Source organism: Tachyglossus aculeatus, chromosome 8, assembly GCF_015852505.1.
Source record: "Tachyglossus aculeatus isolate mTacAcu1 chromosome 8, mTacAcu1.pri, whole genome shotgun sequence".
NCBI lineage: Eukaryota > Metazoa > Chordata > Mammalia > Monotremata > Tachyglossidae > Tachyglossus > Tachyglossus aculeatus.
Window position 1 is genome coordinate 20,644,120 of NC_052073.1, and position 16,963 is coordinate 20,661,082.

At 43.3% G+C, this 16,963-nt stretch overlaps 2 protein-coding genes across 5 annotated transcripts in view; one reads left to right on the plus strand and one right to left on the minus strand.

Annotated features, from left to right (window-relative positions):
- The first annotated feature begins 1,987 nt into the window (after positions 1–1,987).
- On the plus strand, positions 1,988–11,758 carry BIRC7 (baculoviral IAP repeat containing 7). 2 transcript variants are annotated; one of them, XM_038750547.1, is made up of 7 exons: positions 1,988–2,792; positions 4,254–4,353; positions 4,859–4,940; positions 5,025–5,070; positions 8,087–8,272; positions 10,439–10,510; positions 10,829–11,758. In XM_038750547.1, exons 1-7 carry the CDS (start codon positions 2,222–2,224, stop codon positions 11,023–11,025), a joined length of 1,254 nt encoding a protein of 417 aa, XP_038606475.1. In that variant the 5' UTR covers positions 1,988–2,221; the 3' UTR covers positions 11,026–11,758. The 2 variants fall into 2 exon arrangements, with proteins under 2 accessions (XP_038606475.1, XP_038606477.1); XM_038750549.1 differs by lacking the exon at positions 8,087–8,272.
- A 2,931-nt stretch (positions 11,759–14,689) lies between these two features.
- Positions 14,690–16,963, minus strand: part of NKAIN4 (sodium/potassium transporting ATPase interacting 4) — a 101,731-nt gene continuing 99,457 nt past the window's right edge. For all 3 annotated transcript variants that reach the window (XR_005452155.1, XM_038750662.1, XM_038750660.1), the window contains one exon: positions 14,690–16,342. Coding sequence is in view for 2 of the 3 variants with exons in the window: in XM_038750662.1 (XP_038606590.1) it covers positions 16,329–16,342 (14 nt within the window). In the remaining variant the exon portion in view is untranslated. The remainder of the gene's footprint in view (positions 16,343–16,963) is intronic.

The window sequence follows — 16,963 nt, forward strand, 5'->3', positions numbered from 1 at the left end:
TGTTCTGGGACAGATACAAGCTGATCAGGTTGGACAGAGTCTCTGACCCCCATGGTGCTCACAGTCTTAATCCCATTTTACAGATGAGGGAATTTAGGCACAGAGGCATTAAGCGACTTGCTTAAGGTCACAAAGCAGACAGGTGGCAGAGCTGGGATTAGAACCCAGGCCCTTCTGACTCCCATGCCTGTGCTTGAGCCATCAGGCCTCACTGCTCTTTCTATTCCTTCTTCTGTTGTTCTTCTGCTGTGCATTTCATAATCTTAGACTGTTAATTCTGAAACTTATTTTTGTATTTCACTTTGCCTGTCCCTACTTAGTTTGTGGACCTCTGGTGGGACTGGCTTGATCTGTTTACTTTGGTGCTTAGTACCAATACAATTACTACTGCCACTTCACCCTTTATCTTACCTTGATGTCTTGCACTGGAAACTTTGTCTCTAGTTACACTTTTAGTTATTTAAAAATCTAACCAATTGCATTTGTGGAAAGGGGTGAGAAAGGCATGCTTCTACAGGTTAGGCTGCATCCATAGCCCTGGTGAAAACAGGCCAGGTAGGAAACTCTGCCTAAGTGTGACGAATGCTTAAGTGGGATGTGTGATTGACACTAATTCATTCAGAATCATAGAATAAACATGGTAGGCTTTTCTAGTGCTCCTCCCATGTTGCCAAATGCCAGAATACTTTCACCAATCTTTCATTTGAGGTTCTTTGTTCCTCCCCCTCAACAGCATCTGTTCTTTTAGCTCTCCATTTCACTGAGGAAGAGTTTCCAGGAACAAAGTATTACCAGAAATGAACTCACAATGAAAGAAGGGCTCGAGGTGCCTTCAGGCTGAGAGACTTCGCTGATGAAGTTGGAGCTCCTAATTGAGCTAGATGCCGGGTTTATGATGTCCTGTTGTCTACAAGGCTTTTGTGAAAACATAACAGGAGGAGGTTCCTGCAAAGCCCTGTCCTTTAGTCCTTCATCCTTCTGAACAGAGCTAAAGTAGATGAGTGGGTTGAAAAGTCAATCTTACTCACAATCCGAGTAAACCCTACTACCCTTCACTATCCAAGGTGTTTTCATATGGTTTAGTGTCCTAGTGACTTATGACAGTGAGCTTGGGCAGTGATCTGATCAGTAGCGACTGATACGTGGTATCACAGCCAAAGCAGACTACTCCACGTATGCAAAGTGAGGAAATGAGTTTCTGTGGATTGGGGAGGGGAACAATGAGTCTCACTAGACTGTAAATGCCTTGTGGCCAGGGATCATGTCTACTAACTCTGGGGTATTGTCATTTCGTAGTACAATACAATGCAGTGGTCTGCATACAGTAAGTGCTCAGTAAACACCTTTGAGTGGAAAAGGAGGCACTGTCCTTTCCCTCAGCATAGCTTGGGCCAGGTCCAGTTACGTGTTGACTGTGATGCCTAAGAGACAGGATGAAAGGCACCGTGGCTTTCCCAAATAAGCAGACTGGGTGCCGAGAGATGATTCCTGTACTTCCCTCAAGTCTAATGTTGCAGGTTGTCAGCAAACAGCCATGGATGATCCCCAAGTGTCTAATGTTGAACTCTGGCTACCTGGAACTTCTAATTTAATTAACAATAAAATAGTAACCACATGAACAGGCAGGATCCCAGCTTGAACATCTCTCATGTACCAGGGGGTATGATTCAGGCTGTAGAGTATTACTCTGTAGAAAACTAATTAGAAACAAGTAACTGATGAGCTATTTTGACACTGTGCTATAGCTAGGATCCCCACGGGATACATAGCTTCAAAAGGTAGTCAAGGGCCCTTGTTCTTAAGGAGACTAACTCATTCTTTAGGTTGTAAATAACACTCCCATTCAGTTTAATCAGAATCTGAATCTCTCTAACCTCCTTTTCCCAACCTATGCTGAGGACCCTGTAGCAATCCTGAATTTTCCAGAAAGAGTGGCTTTGTGCTGAGCTTTCTCTCTCCTTTCCTCAGAGAAGTCCCTGGATTTTTGGAGCCATGAAAGCAACCACAGCTGCTGCTGAGGTCCTGTGTGACAGGCAGGATTGAAACTCTGGTATTGGATTGGCTGCTGCTCCAGCAGAAGAGGCTGAATCCAGTCTGTGCACTTTCCAGAAACTTCAGTTGGCTGACCCATGTGTATATGTCGGGGATTTGGACCAGGACTAAGCAGGTTTTATCCCACTCATCTGCCTTATTCAGGAGCCTGGACTAACAGTCTAGAGACATGTCTTTCTTTATTTCGCAGCATATAAACCTAGAGGATAACTTAATTTGGGATTTATTAGGCATTCAGGATGATGGAAATCTGGATGTGGCCAAGCCCAGCATGAGAAGTGAGAAGAGAAGGCAGAGAACATTCCTGCAATGGCCATCCACTGCTCCTGTCTCGGGCCTGGACCTTGCCAAGGCTGGTTTCTTCTTTGTTGGACCAGGAGACAGTGTAAAGTGTTTTTGCTGTGGTGGGATTCTGAAGAGCTGGGTGCCTGGGGATTCGCCAATGTCAGAGCATCAGCGATTTTTCCCCAATTGTGATTTTGTCCTCGGCAAGAATGTTGGCAACGTTCCCACCTTCCCACCAAGGCAAGCCTCAGACTGTGTGGATGGGCAGATCCTGAGCCAGCTGCAGAGAATTCCTGAGGAGGCAGAGGAGGAAGAGGAGGAGCGTGGGCTGGCCAGGCAGCCCACATACCCTGATATGGAGTCAGAAGCAATGAGACAGGCAACGTTCCATAACTGGCCATTGAATGCCATGGCTCAGCCAGAACAACTGGCCAAAGCAGGCTTCTTCTATTCAGGTATGAAGCTCTCCTCTTGCCTAGAGTGGCTTTGGCCTCCCAACTCTGGGACCTAGCATACCTCATTTTTGAGATTCGCCTTATGAAATTGTTTTTCAATGTTGCTGGGGGTTTATGCATTTTAAGCATATTGTAGATTAGAGTCAAGATTGATCAATGATATTTATTGAGCAGTTATTTTCAGAGCACTGCACTAAGCATTTGGGAAAGATATTAGTATAGGTGGGTTGCACAAACTACTCCATATGTTCTAGCTTTATGAATGAATTCTTACTCAGTTTCCCCAGTACAGTTTTGTGCTTGCTTAACTGTAGTGAGTTTGTATAATTTTAGAAATCAGTTGAATCTTTTGTAAAGAACACAGGCCTGGGAGATCCATATGCCTGTTAGGTAGCCTTGGGAAAGTCACCTAACTTCTCTATGCTTTTAATTTCCTCATCTTAAAAATGAGGCTTATATAACCATTCTCACTCCCCTGTAGACTGTGAGCCCCATGTGGGACAAGGACTGTGTCTGATCTGATTATCTTGTATTTATTCCAGAGTTAGTAGAGTACTTGACACTTAACAAATGCTATTACTTTTGAAAACATACCCAAATGTCAATAGAAAGAAACAGTAGAGATGTTACTACTAAATCTCATTTTCCCCCTGTTACTTGTGTGAAATGTGCCTTTTGCCTTTTTAAATTTCTCATTCAGTTTTAAATAATCTCACACACAAGCCCAAAGCAGGAATGTGGAAGAGTCCAGAAGAGGGAGAAGCAATGATTATAAATCATTTGACTTTCTTAATTTCTCTAGAAAAATCTCAACTGCTTCTCTGTGTCTGTAGATAGATCCCTTCTGAATCCAACTCTGAAAACTTGGGTTGAAAAAATCTGCATTTTACTCAACTCTTTAAGGTTGATCATTGGCAAAGGGGCAAGTGTACAGTTTCATAGTCAAATCAGGGTTTTTGCTTTTACATTTTGTTTTTTGAGGTTGAATACTGCCATGTTGACAATACTTCATTGAGGATGAGGGTAGAGGAGCTGACTGAATTGGCATGGCTAAAGTGCTAGCATACTAGATCTTTAACAGGCACAGTTTAAGAGTTAGTGAGCTGACCCCTAAGAGAGCCTCACTAAGTTTTACTCTGGCTATTTCTCAGATTCTACAAGGAGCAGGTGGGCTAAACATATTTCACCAGCCTGCTTGACACTGAGGATGCACTGACCTCAAGATGATTGGAGTCAGGGATCCAACCCTTGGTGGAACTCTCAAGGATCAAATCTCTAGCCTTAAATCTGTCTAGAGAAAAGACTTAAATCTGCATGGCCTTTCAGAATAATTCTTTTGACCTTCTGAAGCCTTACTCCACCATTCTGAGGCTTGTTGCAAATAGGAGTTGGATATATCCTGGAAATAATCTACCTGCATTTTTGTGCTGGAAACTGATGGGCTCTTGATGTCTCTTTCAGGCCACCGTGATAAGGTGACTTGTTACTACTGTGATGGTGGCCTGAGGAACTGGGAACAAGGGGATGATCCCTGGAGAGAACATGCTAAATGGTTTCCAAGGTAATCGGGGATTTTTTCACTTTAGGGAAATAACCATTCCAGTCTCTGACTTAATTTGCCTCCCTCCTCCTCCAGAAAAGTTTTCTGGGAAAGGGTCAAATCTCCTCTCACCTGCCCATAGCATCCCCCTTTCCAGGCCAATCTGGCCCCCTGATATTACATTCTGACAGCCAGATTTAGCCTGGCTGCTGGGAGAGGCACCTGCAGGGCCAGGCTTGGAGAAAAGATGGAAAGGAAGGGAGCTAAAGAATGGCAGGTTCTTGGCTATGAATGTCAAAGGACACCAGACCTGCAGGGAGGGATTCCCCAGTCAATTGACAGATTCTTTTAGTCCAGGAGATAAACTCTTCTCTTTTCTAAGAGCAGCTATAAACCCCCACATGATATAAACTTTGATCCTGTAGGTCCTTTGCCTCGAAGATAGAGCACCTCCATTGGTGATGTTATTTTTAGGTAATATACAATGTGCCACATTCAATGTCCTATTTTTTTTTTCCACATTTAGATGTGAGTTCTTGCTTCAAGCCAGGGGAAGGGACTACATCAACAGCATCCATGACTTGTATTTCACTCCCATGGAATCCCTGGTAAGCTCAGTTGTCCCTATCCTTTGGGGCCCTACTGTTTCAATTAATGGTGTTTTTAATGACTTTTATTATGGTCACTTGCAGGGAAGTTCAGGACAGCTGGATGAGCAAGAGTCCACTGTAGCCCAAGGTTAGTTGCTGAACTTCTTCCCTTTGTCCCATCAAACAGGGAAATGGCAGAGGAAGCTTGTACCTTGAAATAGGTATATTTCCTGAAAACACAAAATGGGCCAAACTGGGATTTTTGTACTCACCAATGGTCCCACACTGGACTGGCCCCTCTGTATGTAAATCAAAGTGTCTCTGTGTTAGTGGTCATTCAGTTGTATTTATTGAGCGCTTAGTGTGTGCAGAGTACTACTCTAAGCACTTGGGAGAGTACAGTGCAATAATAAACAGACATTCTCTGCCCATGATGAGCTTATACTCTAGAAGAGGGGTAGATAGACATTAATATAAATAAATTACAGATATGTAGGTAAGTGCTTTGGGGGAAAAGAACAAAGGGAGCAAGTCAGGGTAATGCAGAAGGGAGTGAGAGAAGAGGAAGGGGGATGCTTAATCAGGGAAGGCCTCTTGGAAGAGATGTGCCTTCAATAAGACTTTGAAGTGGGGGAGAGTAATGGCTGGATCTAAGAAGGGAGGGATTTCCAGGTCAGAGGCAGTACATGAGTGAGGGGCAAGATAGATAAGATCAGTATTGTTCCCTATTTAAACAGGAACATGTTACAGGAGCAGCAGAGCCCAGGGAAAAGAGCACAGGACCAAGATCCAGGAGTCCTGGCTTCTAATTCTAGCTTTTACAGTTACCTACTATGTGACCTTCAGCAAGTCACTTAACTTCTCTAGGCCACATTTCCTCAACTATTTAAAATGGGGTTAAATAAATGTTCTCCCATTCCCTTAAATGGTGAGCCCATGGGGGATAGAGACTGTCTGATCTGACTGTATATATCCTAGCTTTAGCACACAGTAATGCTTAACAAATACCACAATTATCCTGTTGTCTTTCCTCATGAGTGTTCTAGGTTGTGCACCTTTTTGATGGGTACTGGAAAAATTTCCTTGAACAGCAGGTGGGCAGATTTCTCATTTGCAGTGGTAAAGAAACATCCACTTTTAAAATAAATTCTAAACAAGATCCTGCTTGCTGCTGTGTGAAAGTCTTTGTCCCTAATCTGATTTCCACCCCAGACCTGTTAATACCTTTATGATAATTCAGACTTCCTTGTAAGGTAGATGCTTGTGTAGAATCCTTGTGTCAATACTATGACTTCTGGTCACATGCTTCTAGCCAGTGTCAAAAGGTAGCAAGTTCTAATGGAAAGAGGACTAGATTAAACCTCATTCTTCTATTGATCTATGTTCAGAGGCAAGTCACTTGATCTCCCTCCCTTAATCTTCAATGTAGAATGCCCACAAAAATGCAGCAGTGAGACTGAGAAGAATCAAATGAAGGCCCTTTTTCTATGTAAAATCAAGTTGGTGGCTTTTGTGGGGGAACAACCTGGTAGAGCAAAGCATCTGGACCACCTTGTAGCTAGAAATCTTAGCTTCTGTACTGAACCTTGTTCACTTGTCCTGAGTGAGACCAAAACATACTGAGAAGCAGGGGTAAAAGTAAAAATAGCTTATTGGGACACTGGTGGCAAATTGGCATTGTGGGAAGACCTAATGTCACCCTTCAGTCATTTGTATTTGAGTGCTTATTATGTGTGGAGTCCTACTAACTGCTTGGGAGGGTACTACAATATAGCAGATACATTCCCTGCGCACAGTGAGCTTATAGTCTGCACCCTGGTGAAGATGATGGGAGCTCCACAGGTCCTTCGGTCAAGAGTAGCATGCTGCCAGCAGAAGGCAAGGAGGTTATGGTGTGTAGGGCCCAGCTGCCATTGGTCACCAGCAGCAGCTGTGGCTGCTGTGGCCTGAAGTTAGGAGGAAAAGCAGCCCACTACTCCTGCTGTTCCAGCCCTAGTTGCCGGCAGGAGAGCAGTTCCTCTGCTCGAATCAAGCTGAAGAGGGGCTGCATTCCCAATCCCCCAGCTAGCCTCATGCTTACCAGCAGCTTTAGCCTCCCCTCTCCCATTTTAACTTTCTCAAGGGAGCCTGAGGCCCAGACCTCCAGCTTCTGTGAAAACTCCAGTCCAGAGCGCTCGACCTACCAACTCCTGAATCATATGTACTAGTCTTCTGTCCTGAGTGAAGTGGGGTAGGGGAAAGCATGATCTTGAAATGAATCATATTGGAACAGCCATTCTGGTACTTATTGCAGTCATGGTCTGGACTGTTCCACCTTCACCTCAGCAAAGTGACCGAATGCTTCAAAGATAGTAAGGTTTTGATGCAGAAAGCTTTCCTTTGGCATAAAGATGCACATGAATAAGGAGTATTCATAACTGCAATGTAAGGCTTTTGATGGGAATGGAGAAAGTTTTAATGAGTGTCTTTTTTTTCTATTAAGGTACTTGTTAAGCACTTATTGTGTACCCAGCACTGTACTAGGTGGACAAGTTAACCAGGTTGGATTCAGTCCCTGTCCCACATGGGGCTCATAGTCTAAGTAGAAGGGAGTAGAATTAAATCCCCATTTTTACAGATGAGGAAACAGAGGCACAGAGAATTTAAGTGACTTGCCCCAGGTCACACAGTAGATAAGTGGCAGAGCTGGGATTAGAACCAAGGTCCTCTTACTCCCAGGCCCATGTTCTTTCCACAAGGCTATACTGCTTCCTTGCCTCAAGTCTGTTGAAATTTTTAGGCCAAAAGACTGTTTTGGTTTTGGATTTTAGTCTTCTGCTGTGTAGAAACCCATGACTTCCTCTCGTGAAAATGGAAGTTTAGAGAAAAAGGGAGAAAGTTTCTGGTTTCAAGGAAAAGATGGCCTTTTATAGGGAATGCCCTCTGGTTTAGAAATTTATGATTATGGACTACTAGGAGTGTGAACTTTTGCTACTTCAGAATTTTAAAAATGATTATTCAGTACTTATAGCATTTTTAAAAGACAGATTTACCTCATTCTCCCTCCTCCTGCTTCAAACCACCGTATAAGGCCCCATCAAAGTCCTTTCTAGGTCTTTGCTCCTGTGAGTCCCAGTAGGTTTTCATAGCTTTCCTTCTTGGTAAAGTGTCTCTTTGCTTTGCAGATCAAATGGGGAATCAGGACTGGCCTTTTCTGCAGCAGTTCTCCATAGTACAGAGTGCCCTGCAGATGGGTTTTGACCAGAGCTTGGTGGAGAGTTTGGTGCAGAGTAAATATGTGCTGACAGGGGCCTGTTACACCTCTGTGTCTGACCTGGTCTCTGATCTGCTCCAAGAGGAAGAGAATAGAGGTATGACACTTCCCTTCTCAGTCTTCCTCTTCTCTACTGACATTTCCTCCTCCCATTCAGACAAACTGCTCTCCTGAGGAGGAGGATACTTGGATAGTGGCAAGGAGTATTGGAAATAAAGGCTCCTCTTTATATCTCCAGTAGCTCACTAGTGAATTATAGATCTTTGAAATTTTATAAGGAAAAAGCAAAGAACCCAGGGCTATGAAATTCCTGCCATTCCATCCAACCTTCAGACTCTGGTGGAGACTGGACTCAACCATCCCAGTATATCTTCAGGCTTCAGAGATAAGACTCCAGCCTCTTAAAAATATATCCAGACTTTCTGCCCTTTGGGGAAAGTTTTCCTCTGTTCAACCTTAGCTTCTCATGACAATTAAGCTATTCCTCCTTGTTTGGTCCTCAGTAAAATAATGGAGAAAAAATTGGCAATAATGTATTGTATCCTCCCTTGTCCAGGCTAAAATAACCTAGTTTTAGTCTTTCTCCAAAGGGTGCAGAGCCCAAGCATCTGTACTGTTGCTATTCTCTGGACCCTGAAGAGAAACTTGTAAAGATTGTCAGGCTCCTATTGATTTGCTAGTGGTAGATTCTTGAGTTGGTAGCAGCCAAACCAGTCTGGAATGTAGATTAGAACAGTGCTTGGCACATAGTAAGCGCTTAACAAATACCATTATTATGTAGATGATCAGGAAAAGGGTTGCTCTGAGCCAGTGGCTTTGGGAAGTTTAGGAGACCCAGAAGCAGGAACCAAAACAGCAAGTATCAAGCACAACCATTTGGCAAAGAACTATCTCTGTGGACAGTGTTGGTTGCTCATATATCCCTTCAGCTGTACTTGCATATAGGTCAGAGTTTTCTAGCCAATAGCATCCTCTTCAGATAGCAGCTACACAGACCATGAGTTGCATAGGACTTTGTAGCCAGGAGGGAGAATTCCAAGTTAGAGGACCCCAGATCAAGAATTTTGAATTAACTAATGAAACCATTCATTAGACAACACCTCAAGGAAATATTAATGGGACAGTTTGGAGAAGGAGTTTAGCCTAATGGAAAGAGCGTGAGCAAGGTCAGAGGACCTTGGTTTTCATCATGGCTCTGCCACTTGCTTGCTGTGGGACCTTAGGCAAGTCACTTCTCTGCACCTCAGTTACCTCATCTGTAAAATGGGGAGTAAGACTGTGAATGCTTTGTAGGGCAGGGTCTGTTTCCAAACTGATTATCTCGTATTTACCACAGAGCTTAGTACAGGGCCTGGTACATAGTAAGCATTTAACAAATAACATAAGAAAAAAAATTGACCTCCACTTAATGTTGTGTTTCCAAGGCAAGGAGCTGATGAACAAATAACAGCTGTGGATTCCTAATAAGATAGTTGGCACAGAGACCTGTTTGATGCTGAGAGTTAAGTTCATTCAGGGATCACCCACTGCACCAAAGAGGAGTGGAATGAGGGAGTGGGAGTTTGCTGGAGGCCATCAAAGACCAGTGCAAAAACTTGGTCAAGGATAGCTATATACCTACTGTTTCTGGTATCTCCAAGGGCTAGGAAGGAACTGACAACAGAGGAAAAGCTATTTCACCTTGCATGGTGTTCTTTTTCAGCAAACCGTTGTTGGACAGAATGAAGCTAAACTTTTTACTTTCTATCAGAACTGTCTCATTCAGAGCTATATGAAATTACTGCTACTTTTGAAAAAGTGTTTGACAATCCACCAAGCCAGCTCTCTTCTTCCCTTCAAAGCCCTACTAAGAGCTCACCTCCTCCAGAAGGTCTTCCCAGACTGAGCCCCCTTTTTTCCTCTCCTCCTTCCCCTCCCCACAGCACCTGTGTATGTTTGTGCAGATTTATTATTCTATTTTACTTGTACATATTTACTATTCTGTTTTGTTAATGATGTGCATCTAGCTTTATTTCTGTTTATTCTGATGACTTGACACCTGTCCACATGTTTTGTTGTCTGTCTCCCCCTTCTAGACTGTGAGCCCATTGTTGGGTAGGGACCGTCTCTTTTTGTTGCCAACTTGTACTTCCCAAGAGCTTAATACAGTGTTCTGCACACAGTAAGCGCTCAATAAATACAATTGAATGAATGAATTGCTCATACGCTGTAGCCATAGAACTGGGTTGTTTAGTTTGAAAAACAAATTCCTTTCTCTCCACAGGACCTGTTAAGAGTGCCCCTGAGACTCCTGCAGTCAGAACGGAATCCCAGCCTGAGTGCTTAGAAGGAGCAGGTGAACTGTGACTTACAATCAGGGCAGGGTGCAGTTTTGTAATAGAAAATCACTCTTTCCCATCTCTCTAATGATCCAAATGACCCTAAAGAGATTCACTGGTCAGATTGCTAGGAGTTGAATGAGGTCTTGAAAGGAAAAATAAGACATTTTTCCCTTGAAACACACTGGAATAGTAGTAAAAAGGTAAATATAGTGAGTATAGAGTTGACAGGCACCTGGATTTGGGAATTCCCTATTTCCCAGAACTTACCTCTTGTCTAGGGCATGATCTCTGCCCAGGCCCTTCATCCTGCCTTTCCTCTCTCTGTTTCCTAGGAAATCTGAGCACAGAGGAGCAGCTGCAGCGTTTGCAAGAAGAGCGAACTTGCAAAGTGTGCATGAACCGCATGGTTTCCATTGTCTTTGTCCCCTGTGGTCACTTGGTAGTCTGTACAGAGTGTGCCCCCAACCTGCAGCACTGCCCCATATGCAGGGCCCTCATTCGGGGAAGTGTGAGAACTTTCATGTCTTAGTCCTGTAGAGAACAGCAAAGAGCACCTGAGATCTGTTGGTGATGAGTAGGACCTGAGGCTGGGTTTGTTGAACTGCCCTGCCTCCTCCATGCTCCACTGGAAGGGGAATATGGAGCCTTTTTATTATTAGTAGTAAGTATCATCCCCACCTTCCTATGCACTTAATGCCTAGAAGCATTTTATGGTGTGTCTACTCTGTTTCTGCAGGTCTTCTGCTCTCTGCTGAAATTGTGAGGGTGATCAGAAAAATTGGCTTGGATTCAATTTCTTAGAACCTGATTTAGTCTCCACATCTTACCTCTCTGCTGCTCTTGGAGAGACTGGGATAAAGTTTCAGTCGCTTTCCCATTCTCTTCCTGCCCAGCCCTCTGCAAACCTTCAGAAAGGCAATGCTAGCTTTAGAGCAACTGCAAACCCCTGCTTTCTGGTTCTGTAGAAAGAACAAATTTTCCATAGCAACTTCTCCATCTTCTTTTAGAAATAGTAATTTTTCAAGATATCGCAGTGATTGAGGCAGTATGCCTGAATAAAGCCTCCTACTAAACTAGTCTAATTTCATAAATTAAAATTCTCCAGACTTTCATCTTGGAGAAGAGGGAAAGTCTCATATGCTTAAGACCCAATGGGGAAACCTTTATTTTATGTTTTTTAGAAGACCACTTTAGGGGAAATGTATGCTTTTGTTTTGCTATGAACTTAAATTTTCCTCAGTTTTGTAATAAAAAGCTATGATAGTGACACAAACAAATATTTAGTCTCAGACTGGCCCTTATTCTGAGTGTGTGTAATTTCACCCTTTAACTCAATATGCTGCAGGGACAGTTTGGCAAACAAAAGGACTCCGATGACAATGTACTGACTGCATTGCATATAAGGTAATGTAGAACAATAAAAATATTTGCCAAAGTAATAATACAATCCGACTTTAAGACCTTGATTTGAGATTCAGTTGAGGGTTGTGATGAATATTAAAAAGAATCTCATTGGAAGGGAATGAGTTCACTAACTAGTCCCTAACTTCAGTTCACTAAAGTGAGATCAGCAAAAAATTGGGTCATAATGGCCTTTAGAAGCTAGTGCTGAATACAATCTTTCATCTCAATTCATGCCTTCTGTCTACCACAGCTCATGCTAGAAAACTTTCTTCCTAGGTAGCAAGATGTGATAATAAAACTCATTGAGCTAATGCCTCTGGCCTACAAGCTAAATCCCCTGACTCTTTTAAAATTCCTTTGCTGCTTATTCTCATTCTTCCTCTTCACCCATCTCCCAAGCTATGGTTGAGCTGCCCCAGCTGTGACAGCACACTGAAATGTGTGGCTTTCGCAAAGTTGATTGTTGAACTTGGCTGTGTGGTTGACAACTTCACATTCTTCTCTTCAACAAGTAGAGGGCAGCATCAACTCATTGATCAGAAATCAACAGTGTGGGGCCAAGAAATTGAGCCTCTCAACCAGTCACAAGATGAGTTCTCATGATAAAACGTGGGCATGAATTCATTCAATTGTACTTATTGAGCGCTTACTGTGTGCAGACGACTGTACTAAGTGCTTGGGAAGTAGAAGTTGGCAAATATAGAGATGGACCCTACCCAACAGTGGGCTCACAGTCTAGAATAGTGACGGACGGTACTCACCTTTTTTTATTCCGAAATGCTCCTAGATGCTCAGTGGGTGCAGCACTTTGGCACAAAGAGGACGTTGGGCAGTTTTCCAATTTGTGACTGACAAAAAGTCAGGGATGGAGCTTTGACTTGCCCCAAAGGGTCTTTTCTGGCTGGTGGTACCTTGGCAGTCAGTCTTCATGACTGCATGGTGTCAGGGAATCTGGTGCATGCCAATCTAGCAGTGGTATTTAATTATAATGGGCAGAGCACAGTACTAGACACTTGGGAAAGTACAGTACAGCTGCTAGGCATAATCTCTGCCTACAAGAAGCTTAGTCTACTACTCCACTCAAACTTCTGTGTCCTAGTCTCCCTTTTTCTCCCACCACCTAACTTCTGCTGTCCACCTTGCTAGATTCAGAGAGCAAATACCAATCCCAGTCAGAGTGCCCATCCTGCTTCTTGAGCTGTCTCTCATCCTCACTGTGCCTCATTCTCGCCTGTCCCACCATCAACCCCTGCCCCATGTCCTCCCCCTGGCCTAGAATGCCCTCCCTCCACACATCTGCCAAACTAGCTCTCTTCCTCTCTTCAAAGCCCTACTGAGAGCTCACCTCCTCCAGGAGGCCTTCCCAGACTGAGCCTATCTTTTCCTTTGCTCTTCCTGCCCTACTCCCTTCCCCTCCCCACAGCACTTGTGTATATTTGTACATATTTATTACTCTATTTTATTAATGATGTGTATGTACTGAGAAACAGTGTGGCTCAGTGGAAAGAGCACGGGCTTTGGAGTCAGAGGTCATGGGTTCAAATCCCGGCTCTGCCAACTGTCAGCTGTGTGACTTTGGGCAAGTCACTTCACTTCTCTGTGCCTCAGTTACCTCATCTGTAAAATGGGGATTAAGACTGTGAGCCCCCCATGGGACAATCTGATCACTTTGTAACCTCCCCAGCACTTAGAACAGTGCTTTGCTCATAGTAAGTGCTTAACAAATGCCAGTATTATTATTATTGTTATTATGTAGCTATAATTCTATTCTGATGGCATTGACTCCTGTCTACTTGTTCTGTTGTCTGTCTTCCCCTTCTAGACTGTGAGCCCGTTGTTGGGTAGGGACCGTCTCTATATGTTGCTGACTTGTACTTCCCAAGTGATTAGTAAGTGCTCAATAAATACAATTGAATGAATGAAAACCAAACTAAAGGGGACTAGAAATGATGCAATGCAGAGAATAGGTTTCCTTGAGACCCTGTCTCATTTTTGCAGAGTACTAAATACGTGTGTACTTAGTGTACTTGGAGAAGCAGCATGGCTCAGTGGAAAGAGCCCGGGCTTTGGAGTCAGAGGTCATGGGTTCAAATCCCGGCTCCATCACTTGTCAGCTGTGTGGCTTTGGGCAAGTCACTTCACTTCTCTGGGCCTGTTACCTCATCTGCAGAATGAAGACCGTGAACCCCCTGTGGGACAACCTGATCACCTTGTATCATCCCTAGTGCTTAGAACAGTGCTTTGCACATAGTAAGTGCTTAATAAATGCTGTTATTATTAGTGTGTACGTTCCTGGTTGCTAATTTGGGGGGGGGGGGGGGACCTGGTTGCTTGTTCGTTCCCAATCCTTTTGCAGGAGCAGATGGAAGCAGGAAATCCATAATCCCCTTCTCATAATACCACAAATAAGCAAGTCCAAAAAGAGGAATGTCTTTTTCTTCTTGTGGAGGCAGCTTATAGCATTGAGCCATCCATCCTCATCTATTTTGTGCTCTCAAAATAATTTTTCCCTGTTCTGTCCTCCAGTAGAGGAGGGTGAGTGTGTCAGGGTATCTGATGTTATAGATTTCTTTTGTTACCACAGGAAAAGCTAATAGAGCAGCCAAGATGACTAATGCAGCACACCAGGCTCTCCATGCTGTATGCTAGATTAACAGTTAAGTGCTAAGAACTGAACAAAGCTGGAGGAGGACTGACACCTCTGAGTTCCTTCTGAGGATTTTAATGAACTGCTCATTAATTTCACATGGGCTAAGGATGTTAATGTAAAGTAGAATCTCTGGAGAAGCTTAAGCACACTATGTGGGTTTATTAAAAGGAGATTTGTGTACTGTTCAAAAGCGGGGGGAAAATGGGTCAGAGGTTCCTTTGAAAGTTGTTCTGCTTGTCAGATGTCCTGCTCCTTCTCTATTATAGTCCTCCAAATGCCTGACTCCAAGCCAAATGTCCCTTTTAAACCTTAATACTTTCACAGGCCTCATCTTTCCCGTTTTGAACAGTTTTTCTCATCTCACTCACTTTGATTACTCCATTTTCTCCCTTTCTTACCAATAGTTGTCTCGCTTTCTGTCCACAATCCTCTATCCAGTGCCCCAACAGTAGTCTGCATTCAGAAGTGACCACACTCAGAGAAATTCAGTTTCTCCTACTTCCACTCTTGAAGTGGTGTTTCTTTACTCCCTCTACTGGAAGGAAAACAATGCCAAATAAGGACTTGAAAACTTGAGACTAGAGCAAGAAACTTTCCTCACTCGCAATTGGAAAGAAGCTCCCATTCCTGAGAATAAAAGTTCTTGGGAATCCTTGTCTATGCTCCTTCCACTCATACTACGTCTCTCTCCTCTGAGTCTCTCCTCCCTCTTAAGTCACATGAATTGTGACTTTTGTCAGTATTGTTTTTCCTTTATTAGATTCTAAACTCTTTGAGGGGAGGGACCTGGACACTTGATGTAATATAGTGAGATACATTCTGTGGGCAATTAGAAAATGCTTCTTAACCAATTTTCAAACTACATATTTAATAGAATAGTTTGTTAAGGAACTGAATAAGCTATCTTTCTGACAATTTAATTTCATTTGTTTCTTTTAGGAGACTAAGGTAATTCCACTGCCCCCCTCACCCAAATTACCACAGTTTCTAGAACAGCATATGGATTATTGTATTTATTTTTCTATTTTAATGCCTGTGGCCCATGAATGTTGTTACATTACTGTGGTTCTTTATACATTATCCCCATATACCTCTCCCTGTATCTCCCATCCCTTTCACCACTTTGCTTCCCCCCACTCTAGAACTTTCAGCTAAAAATCTCTGCATTGGAACAGGTCAAACTCAGAATAAAGGCTTGAGGAAATACATGCATTTTAAGATGAACCAAGGCCAGGAGAAGGAACATCGTTTTTGCTTTTGCATTACAATGATCTATAATGAACATCTGTTTCATCCATAAAGGCAAATAGTATCCCATATGATAGGCAAGGAGGAAAGGATCATTCAGTTAGGATAGGGAATGCTGGGATTATTCTTTTTTTTTGGGTGTAGTAGTTTTTTGGTCTAGTTTTAAAGGAAAATTCACAACTTCTAAAACTAGAATCAGCTCATGAACAACATCTTCTTCTTTGCAGGATGAGGTACCAACATTTCCTGCCTTGTTCATGTTGTTCTGAGAGTCTTGAAACTGGGTTCATAGTAGGGATTTGGTGGCAGCACAGCATGGTTCGTCAGGATGCTCATGGAAGTAGAAACTACAATCATGTGTCCACGTGCCAGTGTATATTGATCATGTTAGAAAACAAAAGTGAACTAGATTTCGGCAACCTTGGATGTCCATGGCTGAAGGAAGACGGCAGGGGTGAGGTGGGAGGGCTTCTCTTCTCACAGCACCTTGATTTTCTCATTGTGGGGATTCCCCAGATGTGGCAGCCTCTTCACTTACGCAGGCCTATGGACAAAACAAGGAGGCAGAAAAGGATCAGTGGTGAAGCCCAAGATGCAGGGTCTTGTGGGTCCCCAAATGTCCTAGGTATTTTGAATTATAAGAATGTAGATTGAGATCTCCTATTTCCTCTCCTCCCACTCCCTTCTGTGTCAGTCTAACTTGCTCCCTTTGCTCTTCCCCCCTCTCCCAGCCCCACAACATTTATTTATATATCCGTAACTTTATTTATTGAATGTACTGATGTCTGTCTCTCCCCACTCAAGATTGTGAGCTCATTATGGGCAGGGATTGTCACTCTTTATTGTTGTATTGTACTTTCCCAAGTGCTTAGTACAGTGCTCTGCAAACAGTAAGTGCTTAATAAATAATATTGAATGAATGAATGTACTTGAGCCTCACTGGACATGCTTTTTCATTATCCTCCTCCTCCTCCTCAAAATGGAAAACCAGGTAAGCAACTGGGAATGGCTGGTGGCTGTTTCAGAATTGATTCAACATGGTCAGGGGCAAGACAAAAAGGCCATAAGGAGTGGAGAGACTCAAAGGCTTACTTCCAGAGTCTTTGGAGAAGGAAAGCACTCTAACCAAGAGGCAGGTTTAGAACGGATTACTGCCCTCCAACAT

Bases quoted from the DNA above. Each gene is read 5' to 3' on its own strand.
- BIRC7 (XM_038750547.1), top strand. From the start codon at position 2,222: ATGTCTTTCTTTATTTCGCAGCATATAAACCTAGAGGATAACTTAATT. The intron at 4,941-5,024 runs GTAAGCTCAGTT...GGTCACTTGCAG, and splicing joins TCACTCCCATGGAATCCCTG to GGAAGTTCAGGACAGCTGGA. The intron at 5,071-8,086 runs GTTAGTTGCTGA...TTTGCTTTGCAG, and splicing joins AGAGTCCACTGTAGCCCAAG to ATCAAATGGGGAATCAGGAC.